At 37.7% G+C, this 27,023-nt stretch overlaps 1 protein-coding gene across 8 annotated transcripts in view; it reads left to right on the top strand.

Annotated features, from left to right (window-relative positions):
- NAALADL2 (N-acetylated alpha-linked acidic dipeptidase like 2) overlaps nt 1-27,023 on the top strand; it is a 507,046-nt gene that overhangs the window by 261,112 nt on the left and 218,911 nt on the right. For all 8 annotated transcript variants that reach the window (XM_056358613.1, XM_056358610.1, XM_056358614.1 and 5 more), the window contains 2 exons: nt 64-331; nt 24,248-24,367. In XM_056358613.1, the coding sequence (XP_056214588.1) occupies nt 64-331; nt 24,248-24,367 (388 nt within the window). The remainder of the gene's footprint in view (nt 1-63; nt 332-24,247; nt 24,368-27,023) is intronic.

Raw genomic sequence — 27,023 nt, forward strand, 5'->3', positions numbered from 1 at the left:
TAAGGTACAAATCTCCTAGTGGGAAATAAATTAAAACTGTGTTTACTTGTGTGTTTTTTCCAGAGATTTGTTACAGTTCCCAGGAGAAGATGATGTAGACGTTGCAATGAAAATTCTGGTTCAGTGGAGTTCCCAAGGCCTTGAAGATGCCCGGCTGGTAAATTACTCTGTTTTGCTTGACCTACCAGGCTCTTCAAACACAGTAACTCTGAAAAACAGCGGTGAATGCTTTTATCCTAGTGGACAACAGTGCAACAGAGAGACCAAAACGCTTCATAACCAAGACCTCCTGTACTCGTATGCAGCTTACTCTGCTAAAGGAACTCTTGAGGTAATATGACCATTTGTCTCTGTCATTTGTGTTGAAATAGAGATGGAAAACATCAGTTTTTGTTGAACTTGGCTGGCAAAGTATACATAGTGAAATGCACAGCCTTGAAATAAACAGGTAAAATATGATATGGCCCATTTCAATTCAAACTTAAAAAATAGTTAGACCTGAACACTTCGTATGATATATATGTTTTGGGGGTTTTTTTTAAGTATTTGAGTTTATGAATTGGCATCTTTTTCTTGGGTGTTAACATCTAAAAGCTGTGTCTAGGGCTACATGTTATCCTTGTTGATATATAAGTGCTACTGTTTTGAGTGATGTCTTAGGAAGAGTAAGATGAAGTTTTCTATAGTGAGAGCAGTGGGAGTGCTGGGCTAGTAACTGGAGCTCCTGAATTATGGTTGAGGATCTTGCATAATTACTTCTGTGGCAACTCAGCTGACACATCTGCTCTGTTTCCTCTTGAAAATCCTGATTTGTGCTTTTATCTTACTGTAGCTTTTGTTACGAAATTTTGTCAGCAAAAAGATGCTGCCTGTTGGGATTTGTTACTTGCCAAGTGAAATAAGATCTTGGATTATCTTGTTTTATCCTCTTTACTGTCTTCACTGGCTGCCTTCCTGTATTTGCTTTCCAAATATATTTGGGGTGCACAAAGGGGTCATTATTTCTGTTTACTTTCCTAGCTGAGATAGCATAAATCTCAGTAAATATTTCTGAAATAGAAAAATTGAAATTTCACTGCTAACTGCATTGCAGTTGTCTTTCTCCTTTTTAAAATATTTAATATTATTCCAATGATGCAGGGCTTTTCCCATCTTGGTTACTTTCCATCTTGTTTAAAAGGTGATTGTTTTCATCACTTAGAACACTAATAGACCATATTGGAACAGGTTGGGAATGGCATTGGGTTTGGAGGATACCTCTTCCAAAATACCTTTATACATTGTGAATACCTTAATAATTATAGCATATTAGTTACTAAATTTCTAACAGTTAAAATGCAACTATTGTGTATTTTCCTTTTGTTTGTGACACTTTATGCCCATAGTGTTTATTGATAACATGTAATGCACTGTGGAAATCTCGTAATGAGTCAAAATGGGGAAAGTTGCATGATGCTAACTAAATCATTTTATGCACTAGTAATATAATTTTGAATTTTGGACTGTAGGAAATAGGAGGGGTGATAGAAAGTCAGATCCATATGTTTCTCATCCTGAAGTTCACAAGCTTCAGTTTCTCTTTCTTAAACTTTTTAGTCCAAGTGATTTATTCCAGGGGAAGAATCGATTTCTTGTTCTCCTTTGGGAGAGAGACATCTCTCCATCTTCTGTTTTTGTGTACCTTACCTGCCTGCTTTCCATATTGAGTCTCATGTTTGTTATCTCCATGCAGCTTCTGTTATGGGGCTCTGTCAACCCAACAACTTCAAGTTAAAATTTGTTGTTAAGTAGTGAAATGAAGTAGACAAGTGATAGGTCCTAACATGCATGATGTATGCTTTTAACTTTTCCATGGGCAAGCAAAAAGTACTAATGAATGGGTTTGGCTTCGCACATTTATCACTTAGAAACTCAATATGTGATATTATTTTCTCATTGTAACTTAATAAGAGTAACTGTAATGAGATAAAAGTAGAGTTGTGACCTTTGAGATTTTCTTTCATGAAAATCAATGTGTTGCTAACAAATTCATAAGATTAAAGGAAATCCAATGTTCCGGGAAAAATCATTGATGTTATTACCAGCAGCACATGTACCACCTTCAGTTTTGTTTTGGGCAGTTTTCTCTGAGTTCTGCAGAAATGAGGACCACCCACATGACATTGTACTCATCACTAGGGTTGGACCTTGGCTTTGGCAAAACATGAAGCTTGTACTTAAGCCAAAGAATGACTCTCTGTGGACAATCAGTTCTTTGAGATACCTAGCACCCTCACAAAACCTCAGTTACTTATTTTATTCTTCAAAAGGTTTACCCGGAGCGTCCTTAGCCCTGGAGTTTTGCTTAAAAGGGAAATTTCTCTATTTATTTGGGCAACAGATAAGTTGGTAGTGATCAAATCTTTCCGACTTTTGTTCCTACACAGTACTATCTACTATTTAAACTAAAGGAAGAAGAAAAGCTTTAAATGAGAAGTAGCAGGTGGTGCCTGTAGCTGGGGTCAGCCATCAGAGCATGACTTGATTGCTTGTAGTGGAACAAGTCACATGTTTTTAATATCTTGCAGTGGGCTGTGATTACAAAATCATGAATGGTTTTCCTGTGAGAAGGTATTCTTGTAACAGCTACTCATAACCTAAATAATTTGCTTTCAATTGTGATGCATGCTTTAGTAGAAAATTTGTATTGTGTGTCACGTATTCAGGTTGGATTGCTAATATTGCTTCTATGCTGCTGCTTCATTGTATCTCATTTGTATATTTGTTTTGAATAAAGTTCAAGCAAATAAAACCATTAAGCTATTGCAGCCCGGCTACTAGCAGAGCAACAACTCTACTTTCATGTTGACAAGGTTATTTGTAGAATAGCAAGACTCATTTTGTTTGACCACCTGTCATGTCCATTCATCATATAGCCATTGTATATGAGCCATCCAATTTGTGCTTTCTGGTAACAGTCTAAACAGCATTTGTGAGTAAAAATGTGAGTATTTGTGATCTGAAATCTACTTCAAAAACCTACTTAGTGCCAATGTGATGGATGGTGCACTTTACTACTACTCTGTATTTCATTGGGCCCTGAAAAGGTGACAGTGTTTACCCATCACTGTGACAGGCAGGGTAGCCTACAGTTCTGGAGAGGGCTGTCTACTTGGTTTTGAAATAGATATTGCAGCAGTTATGTAAATAATACATCATAGACTAAGTCAGTCTAAGGAAGGAATGACATACAGGAAAAATACTTTTATTAGAACTTAAATATGAACCACCTTTTAGAGAGTTTAAACCTTTAGTGTGCTTGAGGAAAACGGGAAAGCCACTCTGGCCAACAGAGAACGTATCATAAGGGAAATTACATTGCATGAAAGTTATGCATTAAAGCAAAATGCATTGTCAGACAGTCGTGTGGTTAATTTGAATGTGCTGCTGCCTGCCTTTACGGGTAGGCGGTGATCTGAGAGCTGTGGCCGCATGTGCTCTCACTGGCAGTGCTGGAGGGATGAGCTGGGGAGCTGTTGGTGAGAGCAGAGGAGAGCTGTGTGTGAACCCCCAGACATCCAGTGTCTTCCTCTCAGTACCACCTTGGTCAGTAGTGTCAGCGTAGGTGCATGTTGCTGCCCGTCTGTTAGCACTCACGGCGGTGGTCCCCGAGTGCTGTGACCCCCCTTAAGCACGGCTGGGTGCAGGCTGGTGGCGCAGCAGAAGGCTGGGTGGTACCCAGGGCCACTGGGTACAGCGAACTGCGGGAAGCAAGTGTTCAGTTTTGGTGTTGCAGTGTTCATCTGCTCTGTTCCCTGGTTCTTCAGGAACTGTAAAGAGAAAACCATAGCAGGTTTAATGGTTGGTGTGTTGGGAGAATGTTCAAGGACAGACTAAATAAAGCAAAATTAAGATTGCTTTGTATTCCCTGATTTTCTGAAACTGTGTTTGTGTGACTTGACGTTTTCCTCATCTTTCACTTTAATTTATTCACACTTTCCTTTATGGAAATGTTAAGGAACTTTTGACAATCCTACCTCTGCTTTAATACTTTGAACAGGGATACTTCATGTCCTCTGTTACACAGTATTGTCTCATGCTCCACTACACTCCTCTGCCTCTTTAGGATTAACCAGCAGCTGAATGCACCAAATCCCTGTTGGTTCTTTTGCTGGTCCTCCATCCTTTTTTTTTTTTTTTTTTCCCTCCTCCTCTTTTCTTTTTTTGTTTTCTCCTGGATGCTCTCAGCGATCCCAGCAAAACATCTTTTTTTCTTTCCTGGACCTCATACACTAACAAGACTGTGTTTGTTCAGAAACCAGGAGAGGAAGCAAGAAAGGTAAAAGTAATAATGTTCTTGAAATGGGAATGTATGTACGGGCAGGAGTTTAATGTTATCATGGGCAGAAATTAATTGTGCCCATCTCCAAGGCACTTCTCCCAATGCCCAACTATGTCTCCTTTGTACTTTGACCCCTCCTCCGTCCTTGTTTCCGGAGTGCTTGGGCTCCTCTGTGACGTCACCTCCCTTCCCTGCCATTGTCTGCGTTCCCTGACTGATTCTACCCATTTTTCTGTTTGAAGTGTCTGCTGATTTTAGGCATTTACACTCCCAACTCAGCCAGTGATACCTTTGATTAGTTTTGGAGGGGCTGCAGGGAGCAGACAAGCGAGAAGACTGACTGTTTGCCTCTATGACAATATGCAGAAGAGATTCTCTGCATCTGTTGATAGCATATCAGCCTGCTCTGGTTCATTTGTTTTGGTGACATTTTCACAGCTAAATGAGAGCCCACTGCAGAGATTAATGCAACCTGAAGCAATATGAGAAGTGCAAACCCATCTGTTAAGCTCACTCAGTGATCTTCCCACCATTCTTCAATCTTGGCAAGATGAGAATAAGGGAGCAGGACTGGGATTGCTGTCAGAGCCTCTTTCACAAGGAGCAGAGCTTGCGTACTTCCTATCAAATACCCCATTTTCCTATGGCTATGCTGAGATGTCACCTCTCCCAATCCATCCTGTCCTTTCCCAGGCCCTTGTCTCTGCAGGAAGATGGGAGCCTTCCTTTCTTCTACTGCCTGTTCCTCTCATCTTTCCCACTGATTGCAGGCTCCTCCTGTGTACCCTGCGGTCCCCTCCCCTTTCTGCTAGGTCTTTGCGGTCCTGCAGCACTGTTCCCTTGCAGTACTTGCAGCTCCCTGTATTTCTGCCTCTGCACCAAAAGGTTACAAGTTCCTCTGGAGGGACAATACTTCAGGAAGTCCTTGACCCAACAGCTTGCTTTCATTTGGTTTGGTTTCCTTGTGGTGGAAATGTGATTAGTGCACCCTTAGTATCTTTTATCTTCCCTCTAGCTAATCATTGGTAATTTCCTCAGCAATATTTCTGAATTAAGATTGGTGTCAGAGGGTTGGTTTTAGAAAATTTTAAAATCTTCCCAGGTTATTTTTATCCCCAGGCAAAATTTCCAAATGAGCCTTCTGCAGCATGTTCACTTGCACATCTTGAATTCCAAATGCAGATAGTGCTTATAATTTAGATTAAATAGTCACAGCATCTCGCCCTAAGTCTTTTAGTCATTTTTGATGGCACATTGGTGCAAAATATCAAGCTAGAGGGGATCTCCATACATGCGTACATTTAATTTTTAGGCACACCAATTTAGTTCATTATTATCTTTATTAACATTTTCGAAAATTTCTTCTCTGAAGAGACATCTACTAGCTAAAATGAATCCCTAGCAACTGAAATCAGTTTGCAGATGGTTAGGGCTATAGGTTGAATAACACATACACACAAATGAGAAGAATCATGCAATTTTTGTTACATTTAGACGTTTTAGAAGAGCTTTATTTATCTTTTATTTATAGAAGAATTTCTCAGAAACCTTTTCCACAAATAATCATAATTTGGACCACTGTTCTGCATACCAAGTAGGCACAGCAAATTTTCAAGACAATCTCACTGACTATGGATTTTAGAATAGACTTGACCTTTAAACAGAAAACAACATTCAACATTAACTACAGCATAGTGCCACTCCATTATAATTACATATAGAAAGCTGTGAAACACAATGTGAAGGTTATATAATTTAAAATTGCAGTCAAGGACTGAAAAAAAAGATCATTGAAGAGCTGTCCTGCAGAACATCCTGTCAGTTTTCTGGCATATATCACATAGCCATTAATAAATAAAGTTGTACAGTTCCCTAAAAATAACAGTAGTTCATCATGCACGAAAGCCCAGTTAATACTGCTGCAAGATGTTTCTAACATTGAAGGGCAGAGTTTCAAAGATGCAAATGCCTATTGCTGCAAAACCTTCTGCTGTTCTGTAGTTGTGAATCAATACTGTACTAATGTTTTACTAATGAAATATTAGTAGTGACATTTTAGTAATAATGTCACGAATAATGAATGAGGGTGTGGTTTCTTTTACATGAAAAAAAGCAAAAGGTGAGGCATCCCAATATCTACAGCTATAACAGGTCACTGAGCGCTTCCATGCCATTACACATGATCAGCCAAAGGCATTTTTCAGTAAGGCATCTGTACAATATTGGAGGGGGAGCGATGCTGAACCATAAACACTATCTGTATTCCAGTTGCATGATAAAAACTAAAGGGTGAAAACACTGAGGACTTGGGAAATGGATTTGGCGCTTTATTCAGTTTTTAGTGCAAGTCAGTTTCCTATTGAAGTCAATGGGAATTACATCATTTTTTACCAGAGTTGAATTTTTCCTGTTAGTAGTCACTGTGAGAGAATACAAGTGGAAGTAATTTCTGCAGATCCATGGACCTCAGAAATATTTTTCTTTTTAATTATTTTATTGTATATAATTTAGACCCAGTAAGTTGCAGTCACCTGTGCAGTTTATTAGATACCTGGGTTGATAACTACCCTGCCAGTCGTCATTCATGCCCACTTTTTGTTAATGATGTTTGTTGTAAAGCTGAGTACGAAGGAGCTCCAAGTGAAGTGGAAGTCTTTCTGCCAAACCACAAGGCATGCTTTGCTTAGGTAGTGCTATCTTCTTGACTCCCTGTCATTTCTTTTACTTTTTAGTAAATATGAACCTGCTAACAGCATACCTGTGTTCTTTCTTTTTAATTTTGCAAAGGCAGTATCCTCCTCGGATGAGAAATTCCAAGTAAAAAGCAGCCGCTGCAGTGAAATGTTTGGTTTGGGTATTAGGGATCTTTTTCTTTTAAATTTCTCCATAATTTTGAAGTTTTAAAACTGCCTTAAAAGGATTTTGCTTACACTCAAACCAAAACGATACATTTTCTTGAACAGAGAAAAACCAGAGAAAGCTAGTATTATCAGCTTTTAAAATATTGCTTGGGTGATAAGAACAACATAAGAAACAACTATAACTGATATAATGAGAACAATAACAAAACGTTTTTGTGTTTATATAATACTAAATCCTTGTCTCTAAATCTACTTACATAACCTCATTGTTGGTGGTGGGTTTTTTTATGTAGTTTCATGCATAAATAATAATCACTGGTTCAAAATGCTACTCAGCTTTGTGATAGGAGTGACTGTAAAATACAGTATTGATGAATTTATTTATTTTTTGGGGGGGAGGGTTGTGAGTCGGTTGTGGGGTTTTTTTAAATTATTATTTTTGAGGCAGAGAGGAAAGTCCTAACACCTTTTAAGGAATATTAGCTATACAAAAGCATCTGTAGTCAAAGGAATATTTCATCTCACCCCGCTTATACATCCTGTACCTAGAAACCTTGTCCTAAAATTCTGACCCTGGCAGTCACAAGCATCAGTCATCCATAAGAATATGGGTTAGAAACACTGTAATAAACCAAGCTTTTTTAAAAAGACCAGATCACTTTCTCTGACATACTGCACTTGATTATTGTTTTCTGAAAATAGAGAAAAAGTCTAAATAATGGTGTTGTCTCTTGTGAATTAAAGCTGGCAGCTAAAAAGAATTGAAAGCGACTATTTAAATCTTCGATGCAGTGTGGTAAATCTTACCAGCTTGAAGCCTTAGCAATGTGGTTTATCTCTGCCTACCAGTATAAATTTTACAGTCACTACTGGACAACATTTTGTCAAAATCTTAAAAATGTATTTCTTCTAATGTAATAATATCAGCTTATTGATTTTTTTTTGCTATGGGACATTTTTTTTTCTTTCTCATTATGAAAATCTTTTCAATATCTTTAAACGAAAGTATCATTCAGAGTCCAAAACGAGTCTGAAGATTTCCTATCTCTATGTTAGGATGTGGTGATATGAAGTCCAAATATAATCTTCTGAAATGATTGCTAGAAAGAGTGGAAATAAGTTCTTACTTTAAAAAAAAAAAGCTTAAGTGACATGTTTTGAATGTAATCTCAACTAGTTGGGGATAAAAAGCTGGCAATATATAAATAATTTGGCAAGGACAGACATTAGCAGCTTGTATTTCATTGTTGAAGAAGTTTTGTATAAAAGAGCGAAGGATGTACCTCTCTAGAGGCTGCTTTGAGGAATGCTATAAACCTGGTCACAGGGCGTTAATAGTAAGAAAGACCAAAAAAGTGAAGATGACTTCTCCCAGAGAAAACCCTTTGAAGCAAATGTCTTTTGAAACCTTTCAGAGCAGGATGAAAAAAAAAATGTGCAGCTGTGATACAGCTGGTTGAAAAAATATATGAAAACTGATTTCTTAAAAATGTAAAAAATAATAATAATGAAAAATAAAAGATAAAAAAGACCCAGTTACTAACCTTAGGCAAGTCTAAGTTTGGTATCCAGGTGCAGCTGGCAGAACTGCATTGGGTGTGTATGTGAACTGTCAAAATGCTAGGGCCTGTTCACTGGCCAGACTAAAATGTCCTGAGAAAAAGCTTTTGTTTAGAATTTCACTTCTAAACTGGTTGGAAATACAGCACTTCTGACTGTGCCCACCAGCTGCAATCCCAGGAGAGACATATTCACTTAACAGTAATAAAAAAATCTGTGGCAACTAAACATTACTGAAAATACATTGGTCTTTCCTTTTTATTTAGAATTAGGTATTCTTAGTTTTTTTCTGTCTGATATGCTGTGTCTTCCATTACATACAAACAAATTTCACATCTAACACCTCATGTAATGAATATTAGTTACTGTGTGTCATTCATTAAAAGAACCTTAATGTGAATTAATTGTAAGATATATCAGTTCTGTTCTCATAATTATTTCTTATGTTCCTGTGCTCTGCAGTTCAAAGAGAAGGTGACTAATCAATCACCATCTTGTGACTGGCCCAAGAGTAGGTGTGTGTGAGAAAGAAGATGCTTCAAGGAATTTATCTTCCTTCCACTGAATTATGTTACCATACAGAGTTAGTCTTGTCTCCGGTAAAATTCACTGCTTCACACTGATGTCTTCGAGGGGCAGACAGAGGTGAATAAGGATAGAAGAGGTCTGGCAATGGCTTCAGCTAGTAGAGAGCAAAGCTGCTTAAGTATGCAAGAAAGCTCCTGCTGCTGCGTTGTCATCAGGAGAGATGTTCCTCCTACTGCAGGTCAATGCTTGCCAGGCACGATCTTTATTCGGGGGGATATTTTAAAGGATGAAATGACATGAAAAGCTAGAAATTACGTTACTGGCAAAAGAATTACTGCATCATTCATCTAACCAACATTTTTATTCCAAAACATTTTCTCATGTCTTTGTCTGTCGCGACGGAGGGAAGACACAGTCGCTCAATATGAGTGATCAGCAGACTTCGTTTATTGTCTCTTACAGTCACCTTTTATGCCTTCTTATAATTAGCTCATACATATTACAAAAGTTAAGCTCATTATTGGTTAGTTGCCTAAATACCAAGCCCGCCCCTTGTTTCTCTTCTGTAGTTTTCTGTTCCCACCTGCAACATTCTTTTCCCACCAAAATCTTCCTGTTACTGTGTAACAAGGACAGCCAAAGACAGTGTATTTTGCTTTACTTCAGATAAGCTGAGAGCGATGTGCATTTTTGTCCAGCCAGCTGGACTATGTCTATGTGACCCTTTTCAGCTAGTCAGTTATCCACAATTCCCCCGTTTTTATTTTGGGCGACATAGGCCTGGTTGACCATTTTCAATAACAGCGTTTTAACACAGGAAAATACACAGCCAACTTATAAAATCTCAGTTCAGAAGTATAATTCCTGAAATACTTGAAAAATAAAGTTAGCTTGAAGCTTTAATTTAGATGCTCTTTCTGTTCCAGTGATACAAAAAGTTTAAAAAATTCAAAGGTAATTTTAAAGTTCTGAACATGGACTAATGCAAGCTCAAAACCCAAAAAGAAACCAAACTGATGTTTGACTAGGAATATTTGCAAATATTTTAGTGGAAAATCCCTGACCATTAACAATTTTCTGTCCAAATAACAACTGCCCTTATGCAACCAACCAGTCCATACATTTTCTGAAGAATACCTCATTGATATCAAAGAATTAACAAAGGGGAAAAATTAGTTCTAAGCTATATACATTCATAAGTGTTTTTTTCAATAGTTACATACAGATTTACACACTAAGCCATAATGGCTTGTAGGTCATACACACAAGAATAGTACGTTGCTTATCTGTCTGAATGTCTATGCTAAATTTGACAACTATGCCACAAGCCAAGCCTACATGGGTGCTGTGTGTTATGCACGTTCCTTAACAAACAGAAGTATAATAGACAAATTCCCAAGATCTAGTCCCCAACCTAATTATATTATTTTGTAGCCAATTAAGGAAAATAACACAAATGTGCATATCTACATGTGCACACCTTTTAGTTCAGAACCAATCTGTGATATAAGGCCTTAGCCTTAAGGCATCATCAAATCTTAACGAGTACAGTAATTAAAAATGCAGTCTTACTGTAAGTGCGATTTATGCTGACATTCCCTCAAATGCTACACGTGAGTATTTCTCACTCAACTGCCTCAAGGTAAAATAGTAGTATTCGTTAATATGTATTAAAAAATCATTAATTCTCTACAATAGCAGTTGACTTCCATAACACTATGTAAGCAAAAGAGGCCTAAGATGGGTTTTCTGAATACTAACAATTTATTTTAGACTGTCTAAACTCAGGTCTTGAAAGATTTCACTCTGCCAGACATAGAAACACTGTTGCACTCCAGTTGTGATATCCCTTTTCCCAAGTTGTCACATGCACATCTCGCTCAAGCAACATTATTGTCAAAGTTTCTCTCTGCTACATAAAAGCATGTTGCACTTGTAGATATAAAAGACAGCACCCTTACTTAGATTATTACCTTATTACCTCATAACTCTTAGTATACCTTGTATCTCTGATTACATCACTTCAAAAATTCACCAGAAGCAGATAAAACCACAGCCTCAGATTAAACTACACCTTAACTGCTGATTCAAATAAAGGCATTCTCTTCAGATATGCCTAATGCTTACAAATAATTTTGGCTGGTTTTGATCAAAAAAAAAAACAACTTATTACAATAATGATCAAAAATAATAATCCCATTTGCAAAATGCCTTTAAGCCAGCCTCCTAGTCCCAACCAATTTCCACATTCAGAATACAGCATAAATACAGAATACAGAATAAATTATCTCCATCAAGGCAAAAAGGCTTCTTTTTAAACACAGAAATGTTTGCTAGTTCAAGGCAGAAACCCATTTCTTGTAGGTGACATCTGAAGCTTTTTTTTTTTTTTTTTTTTTTTTTTGGTGGGATTGTAATCAAGTCCGTATTTTTCCTTGAGAAGCTTAAGCTGTTCCTCTTGTTTCAGGAGTGTTTCCAACTCTGATTTGTCGACTAGGTCCGTATTTCCCAAAGATATCCTACATTTCCTCCGCTGTGATTCCACACGGCAGGTTCCGAATATAAAGGGTCCGATTGACCTCTGGGGGCAGCCAGATGTCAGCTCGCTTGGCCGCTTGCATCGCCATGGCGCCGATCGGAGGGGGGGGGGTGGAGGGGGGGGGGTGCAGCCTCGGAGAGAAACCGCGGCCGGGAAGGGGCCTGCCGGGCCGCGCCGCCGCTCGCCGCTGCCGCGGGGGTCCCGGATGCTATCCCATACGCTAATAACCCGAGTAATTCCTTTTTACAATCTATGTCCCGAACGCTCCGCTTTTCTAAAAAGCCTTTGAGCAAATTATACGCCGCTTGTCTGTTCATACCTCTATTTGTGCACAATTGCAGCCTTTGCAGACTTCGGCGGCGCGTAGCAGGCGGGCCAGCCTCTATAGGTGCTCCCGGGCGCGGGGAAGATATCCCTTTCGCCTCCTGCGCTGCTTACAGGACCGCACTCAACTTCTCCGCCGACCGTGGCTCCCGGACTCCGCTATCGGGTCGCCGGGTCCGGACTCCGCTATCGGGTCGCCGGTCCTATGTCCTCATGTCCCTGTTCGGGCGCCATTTGTCGCGACGGAGGGAAGACACAGTCGCTCAATATGAGTGATCAGCAGACTTCGTTTATTGTCTCTTACAGTCACCTTTTATGCCTTCTTATAATTAGCTCATACATATTACAAAAGTTAAGCTCATTATTGGTTAGTTGCCTAAATACCAAGCCCGCCCCTTGTTTCTCTTCTGTAGTTTTCTGTTCCCACCTGCAACATTCTTTTCCCACCAAAATCTTCCTGTTACTGTGTAACAAGGACAGCCAAAGACAGTGTATTTTGCTTTACTTCAGATAAGCTGAGAGCGATGTGCATTTTTGTCCAGCCAGCTGGACTATGTCTATGTGACCCTTTTCAGCTAGTCAGTTATCCACAATTGTCCATGTTGTCCTTCTACCTACAAAACTCTTACCTCTTAAGGCTATTAAAAAAAAAAATACTACAATCACATAATGACAAACTAAAAATCTAGAATGAGAAGTTGTATCAATATGGACAGTGTTAGGCTCGGGGTCTGATGGAAAAGACTGATTCTTTGCAGTTCAGCTCTTTCCCTGATGATCTTATTGCTGTTGTCTTAATGTCTGTGGAGTTGCTCTGCTTGAATGATTTTTCATAATTTTTCAGTTTTCTCCACAGAAAGTGAAGATAGTTTTATCAGAATGCATAGTCTTTGTAAAATGTTTACCAAAAATGTAAAGGCAAATGAAGAAAAATACAGAGGGAACCTCTTCAGTAGATGATACAACTAGAGACTATTTTAAGTGATGACTGTTGTGCTTCCATTGTCTCACCTGTCGAATTTAGTCTCTTGTGTTTTCTAAAATTGGGAAAGGGTCCACCTAATGGGGGAAGAGGGACCGTTAGGGAGATTTGTGCTTGAATCGGAATTTATGGGAGTGCATACTGAGCTCCCTGTTTCTAGTTTCGTTTTTTGATTGTTCAACATCCCGGGCAGAAGGGATCGCTAACAGATGAAGAGGAAGAATAGATTACAGATTTCTGTAGTAACTAATAATTCTGGAGGCATGTCTCTAACTTCTTTTATTGAAAGCTGTACCATGAAGTACTATTGCTACAATAATAGTGAGCACTTTGCTACTGCTGTAAAAGGGGCTGACATGGATTCCAGGCTGTGTGGAAGGTGAAGTAAGCTCTGTTCAGATCCAGCCCCAGAGCTCTGGACAGGCTCTAGCGATGGCAAAGATTTTGTGTTAACCAGTGAAATCAGTTACGTGACGTCGCGTCAGACTATTCCTTCCTCCCATCAAGTTCTCCATATTCCAGAATCTCTTCAGACCTTCCCATATGTTTTAGATAATCTCAACAGTTTTCCAGCTTTTCTTTTGAGATGCAGTTTATTGGGAAACCACTGTACAAGGTGAATGGTTTACTCCACCCTTTCCTAAAAAAAAGCAGTTTTGTCCTGTGCATGGGATTTCCTCTTTTTCTCCAGGATTTTCCATCCCTGCTGAGAGCACAGGAACCAAGTTCACAAGTTTTTCGTGGTGTTTCTGCCAACACTTAGCAGAGTCGAATGATCAAAATGTCTGTGTGAAATATGGCACAATTCAAGAAAACCTTCACTCTAACCTTTGTAAAGACTTGGGATAGTGCTATAGCAAGGATAGTGGACAACCTATCCAGAGCTCCTGTTTAAGTCTTGCTGTTATTAATTAAAATAAAAGAATTTAAGAATGGTTAGCGATTTCTGAAATAAAAGATAAATGGTGCTGCCATATAAAAACCTTTAGATGGCTAAGCAATGCAAAATACAGTATCACATTTAATGACCAAATGACAATTCCAAAATAGCGAGTGCATTAAAAAAAAAAAAAAAAAAAAAAAAAAAAAAGCCTGAAACAACCAAGAACTTGGTTTTCTTCCTGGTATGACTTTATTAAGTGTGATACCTGAATCACACACTACATGTCTCTTGTAAGATAAGTCTACTTTCCAAAATGTTAGGTGATCAAAAAATGGAAATATATACTTGTTTAATCACATAAAGCTGTGCTGTTTTCACATACAACCATCTTTATATTTGTCTTGGTCAGTCATTTGGGCCACCTGAATTTGTTATTGCTCAAGTATATTCTTTGTTTTCATCGGAGTTCTTTTCTGACATCTGAATGTATTTCTAGTTTTAGAACATATTTTTTCCACAGTCCTTTTTCTACAGATGTAATTTAGAGACCTATACCTCGGTGTAATGACACAAAACAGCAAAATTCATATGATACAGGAAAGGTGTCATTTTCCTTTTCACAACTGCATGTTTGGTGCTGCAGGTTTTATAAAACGCTGCTTTAACGCTTAGATTTGCGTTTACAGCACTACGTGGTTGGGCATCTCTATGATTATGGTCAAGTATGTGATGTTTGGCCAAGCAAGGGCTATAAGTACTCTATGAAACAGCATTTATTATACTCTGGAAAACAGAGTTTTCAATACATTTCTGAAAGTTCAAGTGATCTCTTGATGCAGTGAATGACCTCCTCTTGTACATATGTGTGATTATCTGCATCTTTGAGGTAGATATCTATTTTATCTTCACATATCGATATACTTGCAGTAACAGCAACATATGTTTTGTGTGTTTGGATGGCAATTGTCCATAGAGATACAGCTAGCCTGTGTATTTCAGTATGCTGTGCATGATCTAGTATGAAATTTGGTTGGGAAACAGGCTTCTGATCCTGTGAAAATGGTGCGGTTTCAAAATGTGTTTGGAATCAGGGCAAAAATTGGAAACCTGAAAATTTTAAGGCTGTTTTCTAGATATTTTTGTTTTGACATAGCCAGACTAACTCTAAACATGACACAATTAAACAATGTTGAAACACTGCTCTCTAGGAAATTAGAGAATCAAATGTATTATAGTCAGAACATGAAATACTTAAATATTATTTAGATTCAAAAGCACTTCCATGTAACAGTTTGCTGCATTTGACGCACAGTCTTTGATAGACAGTGTTTGCATTCCCAGGACATTGTTCTTATGACCTGTTGTTGCAGGCAGGAGATTATTTCCTTCTCTGGTTGTGTAGGTGCAAACTCATCTTTCTCTGTTTTTCACATAGAGCCGACGGACAGGCGGAGGGGATGTGCCCAGTGCCGTTCAGTAACCTCTCCTGCCCCGTTGAGATGAATCCTTCCCCACAGTAGCTGCCTAGCTGGCAGTTTCTGCTGCTGCCTGCAGAGCTGATTTGTATATAAAGCACTCCTAGGTGCCTTCTGTAAGGTGCAAGCATCTTCTCTAAAGATTTAATGATTTTAGCTGCTATAGGAGTGAATGCCAGGTTTTTGTTTGGTCTATGATAAAAAGGTCATTGAAAGAGGACGGTCTGCAGCCTCTGGATGTTTTGCTTTCATCATTTGTGTTTGAGAGTAGCCAATAAAACCTGTGCCTCACTGCAGTCCGGCCCTGGGAATCTTTTGAGTAGTGACATAACGGGAAATTCTGCATTAGAGCTATTTCATTGCAAATTTTAAAGCTGGGTTGAAATCACACCATTATGATTAACTCTGTACATATGTATCTTATGATTTATTTTTTAAGATGTCACATCACAGCTGAACAATTCTGTTGTGTTTAGTTTATCTTTAGTCTATGTAATTTGTAAATTTATATTTGCATGAATAATTCCCCCTGAATAAGCTAAACCAAGTAGGCTGGCAAATACAGATTACTGTTTCTTCTTAGGAAACTATGATCAATGTGGTTTATGCTTTAGGGACTAGTGCTACTAAGTATCTTTGCAGTTAAGTCTTATAAAGAGGGGTATATAAATAATATTAAACACTTACATAGTTGTCACAAGTCAGTTGACGAATGATCAGCATTGCTTAATGAAAGTTTGACTTAATTAAATTTTTGATAAGTTTTAAGCATCAAATGGTATTGTATCCTTCGATGTTTTATAACCAAAGCAATGTTCTTAGAGATTTTAAAAAATAGTAATAAAATACCTATATGACTGAAAATAGTAATGTTTTATTTTAGAATACTTGAAAAACTAGATCTTCATTGAAATCTAATTAGGAAAGATGGGGGGGGAAAGATTTGTTGTTTGGATACCTTGCTGGATAACATGAGTTAAAAGATTAATATTCAAGTATTAGTTTTGCCTTTTGCTAAGGGGAGACTCTTAAGAATGTGATTTGGGACAGAGGGTGGGAGGGAAATATTAATGAATTGACAGGAGGAGTCTACAGGATGAGCAGTACCAACAGGGAATGGAATTATGTCAGCTCAGATTTGGCTGGGGCTCTGTAACCATAAAACACAGAAGAGGTTCTCTTCTGTAGGCTATAAAAAGGCTTCAATCTTAATTCAGTCTCGCTGGGAGTTGGTAGGTGAAAAAACATGATATAAGCTGTAAAAAGCAAGCAAGCAAACAAGTTAAGCCTCAGTGTCTTTTTAAAAATGACACTGGAACAGCAAAAGCATCCTATAGGAGAAGCTTCAGTAGATCCTTGCCTGGAAGGGAGCTGCGTTAGCTGGGCAGATGGGGTGAGGTGGCAGAGCAAGCGTGTACAACGTGCCTGTGGCTGAATTCGCTCTGCAAGGCCGAGCTCAGTTAAACTCAGGTTAAAGCATATCTTTTTTTTCCTCATGTTTTGGTACAAAGTACAGTTTTAGCTGCCATTGTGATGCAGTGTGCAATTTTATGTAATAATAACTAGGTACTGAGAATCTTTTTTGACTGTTAACTGACACTATGAGTCATGTTGAATTACTCTGGAATCCTATTGTATGAGCATGAATATTGAAGCAAAGAAAGAAAAGTTCTATACAGTAAGGTGCTGACAACCACAAAGACAAAATGTCATGAATCCGAAGAGAAGTGTTTATAGGTAAAACCCGCTAGTTATATAATGACACACAGACACACACGCATCTTGCTATGTGGAGCAGTATTGAAGTTCTGTGATTTAAATCTGCCCAGGTGCTGCTGGTCAGGTGCATCTCTTGGTATTGTAACAGAGCAAAATCAGCTTCAGCTAATCCAGATATGTAATGATTTGCTTTTTTTGGATCAGGCAGTGTATTCAGATTCAATCTGCAGAAATCAGCTCTTTTTGACTTGCCTCACACAGTTGCCCAGAACTAAGTTTGGTTATTATTTTGCAAGGCATACAATTATTTCTCTCGTTCCAGTTTTCTAGTAAGACAAGAAGGTCAAGGATAGGGAGTCCTGTGCTACTAGAAATAGAGCCTGGGTAAGCTGTGTCCAAATTTGGCCAAGAATGTAGGAGGATTTACTTTCAAATATACAGTTTACTCATTTGCAGGATATCACAGAGACATTTCTTTGTAATTACCCCAAATTTATCTACAAGATTTCTAAGATAGTTTGGGAATGGTAAGTATCGTAGGACATACAAAACACTGTAAGTAACATTTGCTACCAAAGGCAACATGCTTGGATTGTGAAGTGATACCCGTTTTTTTATAAAGTAAATAGAGAGTGGAAAGCTCACCAGGGGATTTCAAAGACAGTGTTATTTTGAAATTAATGTAAACACTGGAGTGTGGTGTTTGCATAAAAACTGAGTTCTAAAGAAAGTTTTTTTTTTGTTTTATAGCAAAGGCAGCTCTATGAGAAACTACTCTTTCATATGAACCCCCACCCCACCCAAGGGCTCTCCTCGTAAGAATCTGTCATCTGCCTCAGATTATTTCCTGATTTTTTTTACTAGCTTGTGTTGGACTTGTCTTTATTTTATCAAATGTTGAATTACACCCTTGGTCATGCTTCCTCAGATCTTTTTCCCTTTTGATAATGCTAAGGCTAACAACATAAAACAGAAAATAAAACTTGCTGCACTTGCACTTGACTTCAGTGAGTCCTACGCATGAAGGAACAGTGACAAACCCTACTCACACCGAGTGCCAGCATTGTAAAAGAAATCAACAGTTGGGCACGTTACTTTCTTCGTTTAACCATCAGCACTTAGTTAACTAGAGACATCCGATAGTCATTAGCTGCATGCCACAAACCCTGCAAACACAGAGGGTCTCTCTCTGTCCCTCTTTTTAGCTAGAACCAAGTAAAGGACAAAGTTTGAAAGATATCTTTGAATATTAGTGTTTTTTGTGGAAAAACAGTATGTGAAAGGTGGAAAGGTGGTTATGGTTTATTTTGTCTCTGGTGTGCATGCTCAATAGGACAGTGAAGGAGGCTGGGTGGTAGCAATCACAGGGAAACAGCTGTGGCTCCCTGATTATCGAAGGGGTGCTTTGGGCTGTAATAGGAGCAGCAGCTCCTGTCAGAAAGCAGAGCATGCTTTACACCAACAAATGATTTGGCATACTTGGGCACAGCTCCGTTATCTTCCCTTTTCTTTCTTCCATTTCTCTAAGTTTAGAGAAGACCTGGTTTTATGTTTGCAGCTTTCTTTGCATTTGTTGATGTCCAGCTTTGATCTACAACCAGCTTGAGTTTACTTTTATGCTCTGCTGAATGCTGCCTTCAGCCTCAGTTTTAGAGCTGTGCAAATAAATTATAGTGAAGTGTTTAATTAAAGTTAGCCTCATGTCCTGATTGCAGACTGCCGTCTTCTCAGATACAATTTGCAAATATATTTTGGAGTTTTTACTTCGGGCAGGATGACTAGTTGAAGGTTATTTGCTTGTGATTGATCATGCATTGGATGTTTCTGTTACCTTTCTTTTGTGAACAACCTGAAAATAGTAGCTGGATGTTGAAGGGCAAATAAAGGGCATTGACTTGAATGAAAGAAGGGATGTGGTAAGCCTGAGCAGTCACAGAACTGAGGAGCTGATACTTCTAGTATTACATACGTGCTTTTTGGAGAAATTGTCTTAATTCTGAGGAATAAGTAAACCTAAATATATTGTGTGCATAGTGTTTAATATTTAGTTTTCCTCAATACTTGAGTTTTCTTTAGGTCATCCATTTCTGACACTCTTTTGGTGGGTAGGTCAGAACTGGCAGGGATATGAGCTTGACTGTGCTACTGAAATCAGTCGCTTCCATAGCTGCAGCTACTACGGTCCTGACCTCCCAAATAGTCTTGAGTAGAAGCTGTTAATTAATATGAGTTCACAGATAGCATTTGATAGGTTTTATTCATAATTGGAGGTTACTGAACTATGGCAATGGCAACAGGTAACATGAAGAGGAGATTTTTCACCACAGCCATTCTATATGCTACCTTGGTTTTGTTTTCTGCATAAGTTTACACTGTTCAGATATGATTTGAGGTTACTCAGTGCTGATCTTTAATGTATTCTCTTAAAAAATAATAGTAAAACTGTTTGCTCAGGTGTGGTGCTCTTCTGCCCTGGGATTCCTAGCCTTGATAGCTAGAGCAGATGCATTTAAGAGCTACATTTTTATCTGCACTGACTCCATCTGCACTTTGGTGGCTGTGGGAAACATCCTTTCCTGGGTGTACTAGCTTGGAATTTGTTTTGTGGTTTTTTTTCTGTGGGTTTTTCCCATAGTGTTTGTCTTGTCCTGTATGCCCCAGGCAAATTGGCCACAATCAGCCTCTTAACCAGTGTATTGGATGCAGATATATAATGCTGTTATTAAATTCCTTTCCTCATTCAAGGAGACTGAATAATAATGATGTGATATGACAAACATATTTCCATTATTATGTTTGACCTATTTAACTTTTCTTTTTAAATCACCTCAGCCTTTTCAAAGAAAGCAAAGTTTTAAAATAGTATCCAACAACTTCAAGACCCCAGCTGCCACCTGCTTCATACAGTTATTCATACTTTCCCTTTCCAAGACCTGCCTTACCGTTTTTCATTTGTGACTGGATGAAGTATGTTGTTTTATTCTCTTGCATTTTGGAAATAAGTAGAAGAAATTGGGAAAAGATCCTTGACTGTTTTGATTGTGTCATTTTCAGAGTGCTTGTCTTTTCTGTTTTGGGGGAATTTTATCATAGGTTTTAAGATGGTACATTTACAACTCATTGAGCATCATCTTGGGACTTAGAAACTAATAATAAGGCTAACATTAAATAATTACTTTTTCTAAAAATGCTTGTTTTATTACCTACTCCTACTTCATTTCATGCATGGGGGAATACTACTGAACTCCATATTGCACATTGCAATTTGTTCCTAAATAGTCATATCTTTCAAATGGCATAGCATGAAACAATTTGAAGAGTAAGTACCTCATTCAAATGGATAAAACAACTCATTCTTTAGCAGTTTCCCAGGTTTAGGGTAAGAGGATTTACCCTTGCATGTCTAAACCAAGTACACAAGTGCTCTTTTTCATCACCTGATAAAAGGATGAGTTCTCTTTTGTTTTTGAACATAATTATCCTATCAAAGGAAAGCAGTTTATCAAATATGGGTAGTTAAGGGTGAGGTATTTTGCTTTTTAAAATCTGGTATGTATAAAATGAGGATTATGTCATGTTGTAAGTATTTCTAAAATAGAAAAAAGAAAGAATAGCAGATTTAATCTTTATTCATTTTTGGAGGTGTTATTAATGTTATAACTAAAATAGGACTTTGTGCAACATTAATGGCCTGTTAATTTCTCAGTGGGTAATTCAGAGGGTAGCACTCTTTGGATTCAATAGGATTCTTAAACATTATTTTAAAGGTGTATTTTTTCAGTAGTTTATTTTATGCTAGAAGTAAAGGAGCCAATTAGTTAAGCCCCAGTCTATTAAATAAAACCAAAACTAAACTACTCTGAGCTAGTGTTACTGTACTGTATTTGATGAGATGTTGTTATTAAGCAGTGAAAAATATTTTTCTTTTAATTAAAAATTTTGCTCAAGTATTCAAGTGTAGAAGAAAAGAACGGGTAGAAATATTTTTAAGAAATATTTTCATAATTTAATGTTTACTTATTAGTTTCTGGACTGCACTGCCAAAATGTTATGACTTTGTTCTAAACTGTTGTAGTGAATTATTGACTTCATTTGGCAGAAGACAAGCCGTCTGTACTTTTATTCAAGAGAAGATATTATTCTGGGTTTTTTTTGTCATTTTAACTGAAGTTACATCAGAGATTACCTGTGCAAACCTCCAGCTGCTAGGCTATATGTGATGCTACCAAGATTTGATAGCTTGCTTTGGTAGACAGACACATGCAATATTTTTACCCACAATTCCCTCAAAGGTAAATTACAGGTAAAATGTTTGTGATGAGAAGGAGAACCATTTTGAAGTTACAGTGAAACAGAAGTGTGCAAGTACCCCTAAATTTGGACAGTAGCAAGAGGCTTAGGACATACTTATTTTTGGGCAAGTGCAAAATAGAGATATATTGAGTTTTTACATATTCTTCATGTGGAAGATCTGTAATGAAAGCACATGCAACTCTTTGTTATATTGTACCCAGCTACTTTTTCATTATGTAATGACTTCTTACATGTACTCTCAATGTATGAATGTATTTGATAGCTTTGGCATTGGGGCTTGCTTTTAACATTTGGAGCAAAGAACGTGGTTTGCAAGTGTTTGGGGCAGCAGGGAGTCAAGTTCTGGTTCTCACATAATTAAAAAATGAGCTGTGCTTTTGTAGGACCTTTTATTCAGCCTGCTTTTGTTGAGCTTGCATGGGAAAGACCGGTGAGCAGCTCTTGAAGATGCAGTCTGCATCCATAAATTAACTAAGAACATCCAAGGGCAGTTGCTAAATGCATTAATAATTGTACAAGCATGTCGTTTTGTTGTTTACAGAGCAGTGGATAGCACCCCGGAGGAGCAGCTAGTGAAAATAATGTGAAGAGAAGAGGCACATGAATGTAGATGGGCAGGGATCTCATTTTCACACAGGCGTACTGTAGGAGCAAATGGTTTGATACTTCATTATGTTATATCTTTGTGTATTGATTTTGCCTCAGGAATATTCAGTGTAGTTTCTCTCATACGAATGATGAAAGCTCTGGTTTTTGCTTTGCTTGAGGGTAAGTGGGAAAAGCATTGGGTCCAAAGGAATTAGATTTGAGGTCTCCCTGAGAAATCAGCCTAGGTATAACCTCTCAAGTCATAAGACTTTTGAGACACGAATAATTATTGCACTGAAGCATGTCTATTGACACATCTGTATGTAGAAATTAAAATAAGCCTTAAATCTACAACATTTGTGTAAACTTCAAGGAAATACACTAGCTAATACCCTTTCCTCATCTGAGGTGAACTCTTTGTAACCAGGGACATGAGATTATGTAAAATATAAATTAGCCTCAACTAGTATAAAAACATCTTTACTTGATTTCATCATACTTTTCAGATATGACGGTCGCACAGGGAAATGTTTATATTTGATTTAAGCCTGTAGTCACCATTTGAATTTTCTTATGAAATAGTTGTCAAGTTCTTTAGATATTAAAATTGACAAATATTTTAGAAGAAACTGTATGAAGCACAAGGTTTTCTGTTCGTACATTTCAGTATTTGGTGTTAAATCTGATGTTTGTCTTCTCCAGACGTGTTTTATAACTTTGGCTGACCTTTCTAAACACTTGGTTTGTACAGCACTGATGTTGTGTTACAGTCTTAGAAACCTGTTACCTTGAAAATTTAAAAGAATACATTTAAGATGGGAACCTTGGAAATTTTTTTGTATGATTTCAACTTAAATGTTGAGGTGCAAACTCAGACTAAATGTTTAGATACAGTTGTATAAGGGTAAATACTTTCCAAAAATACCGGTGTTCAGGAATCTAGTAAAATTTCACACATCCTACATATCCAGAGCAACTGATGCTTGAAATCAAACAGTTTGCGTAGAGATGCCCAAAATCAGAACTGTTGCCTTTGGCAATGAATCCATACTTCAGCTACCAAAACTGAACAGAAAAAGAAACTTTTCCATCTTGTACTGCCTCTCTTATTTTAATTTTTAAACACTCATGTAATATTCTTGTGTCTTCTTGTATTTCTGTTTTATGTGAACGTTGTCTAGGGATTTAGAGGTTCCAGAATGTCTTTGATGGTGTTATGAGAGCTCCATAACATTCTAAAATAATAATGTACAAGACTGATTATCCTCATACTTGGTCTTCACCAGAATATATTGCTAGAAATGCATGAGCAAAATGCCCTTGGTCATTCTTTAATTTATGCATATGTATATTTTTTTTTAAAAAAAAAAACCTTGAAAACACATCTTGAAGTATTTTTCCATCCCTGCCAGTGCTTGACATTTAGTAATAACTTTGACCTTTACTACATATTCTTGCAGTGTCCTAACTGAAAAGTGAACATTTTCATGCTCTAAACACTTTTAATTTATTTGAAAGTGACTCTAAAAAAATTATATATATATTTAAAAAAAAACAAAAAACGTTTACATTTACAGTCAGAGTGGTGTAGTCTGTTATTACTATGGTTATCTGAGTATAATGTGTGGATAACTGAGGGTTTATAAGAAAATACTTGAATACTTAAGGTAAGGCTGCTCAGTAACACGGTATATTAGTAGAGTATGTATTATCTATATATTTACATGAGTGACCAGGATAATGAAACACTCATTTTCTGAAATGCTTTATAAGACTCTGATTCCTTTTAAGAAAATTAACAGAAGTGAGTTATTATCCATTATGTGGTTTTAAATACATTCCTTTAGCTAACAAGGGGATATTCTTATGAGAATCAGCACCACTTATTGTAACTACTGGCAAAAAAAAACCTTTTTTTTTTTTTTTATCACAACTGAGGAATTGTGAATGAAAACTACAAAGATACAAATCTGTCAGGTTGAATTCTCAAGCTCTTTGTTATTACAGGTATTCCTGGTTAGGAGGTGGGGGTAAGCTAATGGCAGAACTCTGCTCAGGTACTTGTACTTATGAAATAACTTTGTTTCTGTAGAAGGAGTACCCCAGTGATGCATGGTTGTAGGTATAGCCTGAACTTTGTCTTCTCTTTGCAGGCAGAACTTGTTGATATACAGTATGGGACCACGGAAGACCTGATTCGGATTCAAGCTATTACGAACGTGACCAAAAAAATTGCACTTTTGAAGCTAGGACAATCGCCTTTGCTTTATAAGGTTAGTCAATTGCTTGTTGGGTGGGTTTTTTCAATTTCAAAATACCGGAACGAAGACTTTCCCATTTTATCCCAGTAAGTCATTATGATTCTTCCTTAATACTAGCTACTTCAATCTGCCGTGCCTTTTATGTGTTATAGTTATTTATTTTGCTGCGTATCTTACAGTGCCCCAGTAGTACACCATATTTTCTTTGTGTGTACTATAAGATCTTTTGCAAAAAAAGAAATCCCTAAAAGAAATAATAAAGCATGGGACAGGGAGGAGGAGGCAACCAGGATCAGGAATATTTGGATCTCTCTGCAAAAAATGTATGTATAACACTGCGCTGAAATCTTGTTTCTGCGTAATGGTAGGTAGGTCTGCGGGCTGCCGTCAGAGCATGCTGTGAGGAGGGGCAGAGCACAGCACACGCTCGCCTGGCCCCAGATCCCAGCCTTCCATGGGTCTCTCCCATCCCACGGGGCTGTGTCTAAAGCCCAGTGCTTTGGGCCTTGCCATGGATGTGCTGCTGCCAGCATTGGGATTGCGAGACAGTAAGCAGTACCATACACTACAGGAGGGCTAATGCTGTTGTTTATTCATTTCTTTAAGAAATGATACTGTAACTTGATTTCATCGTGGCATAATGTGGAGACATAATGGTCTGTGGGGAGTTGGCCTTTCTGCCATCCTTGCCCACCTCATAGGGAAGAAAGGGAGTGAGAGCTGGAGAAGAACATTAACCTCTGTGGTGCTTTCTTATATGTAAAATGTGTAAGCAGACTACCCTGAAATAGGCAGAAAGACTTTTTTCCCCCTGCCATTAATGGTCAGTCCCTTCTGTAGAATCATGAGGATTTGCTGTTCTGTGGATAGGGTACCAGCAGTTCAGAACAAGTGTTTTTCTGCCACTCCCTTCTTCCTTCTTCTTTGGTTGCAGTTATGTGTGGGGAGGGGGGTACATAGTATGTCTATCCCTGTTCTTTCTTCTCCCACTCCAGCACTGGCAGAGAGTGCAGAGATGCAGCTCACTAGTCCACTTACATGTTGGGTCTATTATGTGTAACATATACACTACATTTAAACTCTCAATGTCCAGGAACTGCCTTCTGTTGCAAATATTTTATAAACAAAAATGCTGTTTTGCCCTTCAGAAAATACACTAGCCCGATAAATATTTAAACAATTCATTCCCAATTCACAAAAGCAATTATAAAAGAACAGTGACTCCAGATCTTATAATTAAGATAATCAGGATCTGCTCTGTTGGCCAGAGAAAGCACAATTTGGAACCACAACGCAGGTTCAGAAAATAACCACTTAATATTTTTTCTATAAGAGTAATTCTTGTCTCAGTCAATATACCATTTTCAAGTGAGTAGCTTTAACTGTTTATTTAAATTATATAGATGCAATTTAATTACGCCTGTGAAAGGTCAGTTATCATTGTTGGAACTTGTATTTCGGTGCATCATTTCCACCAGTAGAACTTATACTGCATTTCACCGCTAACTGACAAAAACAGTGAAATAGCAGTTGGAGCTCACAAAGTAGGAATTTGATGAAGATGCAAAATTTGCTGTAATAGCACTGTCTACAGGGTCTGGGGGATGGACATTTTACCAGTTGAAGTGGTGTTCCTCTAAGCACTTACTATGTCTAAATTAGCAAGAAGTGCAGCCTGAGGGAGTAGGAAAAACAGTTGGTACTGAGGATAGGGCACATCTCAGGAGCTTTTATTTTGAGTTGGTGTAGTCTCTTCCCAAGAACTAAATGCTAATTGGCAGCTGAGGTGTATTAGCCACACTTCTGGTTCTCATCCACTCTTGCAGAAGAATCCATTTTGCACGTTCTGAATATGTTACACTATGAACCAAAGCACGTTATGATCAGGAGATTGACTTCAAATGCACGCTTGGGATCTCAGCTAAAAATGCAACTCCCCAAACCTACTGTTTGGATTCTGATCATGCAGGTGGAAATTTTGCCCTTTAAACTCTTTTTTTTTTTCTTTTATTTTTTTTAGAATATTAATTGTGTCTCTGAGAGATAATTGTAAGCTTTACTTTTCTCATAAGTATGAGAAAATATGTGGGAAGATATGAAAAATGGATTCTTCTTTTGAAGGAATATGTGAGGTAAAAGAGAAAAACTGCCTTAAACAGCCAGTCCTGCTGATTTAAGTGGGCCCAGTATCTTATTACTGAATCCACTTGTATCTTTTTTCCCCTAATGTTTATGTTACTGTACTTCTGAGTCTCTCATTTCTGTTTCAGCAGATACTTCCCTCTGCCTATATTTTTCTTATCTCTGTCTTCCACGTGCTTGGTTTTACATCACATTAAAACAGAAGTCTAGTTCATAACAGAGCTGTTGTTATATATATATATATATATATGTATATATATATGAAACTGGTTTTCTTTCTAATTTTTGTATTTAACTTGTACTTTTCACATTTTAATGTTCTTTAATTTCTCATTATTATTATCTTTTATTATAAAAATGTTTTATTCTGGATTTGGGTCTTATTTTTATAGATCCTGCACCAAGGTTTCATCTTCATAGCAGAGTTTCTAATCATGTCTCTATTTTTCAGCTTTGCATTTTCCCTTACATTGGTATGCTTTTTGCCTCTTTTACTGCCATCATCAACTGATGTTTTTCATGTGTT

Source organism: Falco biarmicus, chromosome 13, assembly GCF_023638135.1.
Source record: "Falco biarmicus isolate bFalBia1 chromosome 13, bFalBia1.pri, whole genome shotgun sequence".
Classification (NCBI taxonomy): Eukaryota; Metazoa; Chordata; class Aves; order Falconiformes; family Falconidae; genus Falco; species Falco biarmicus.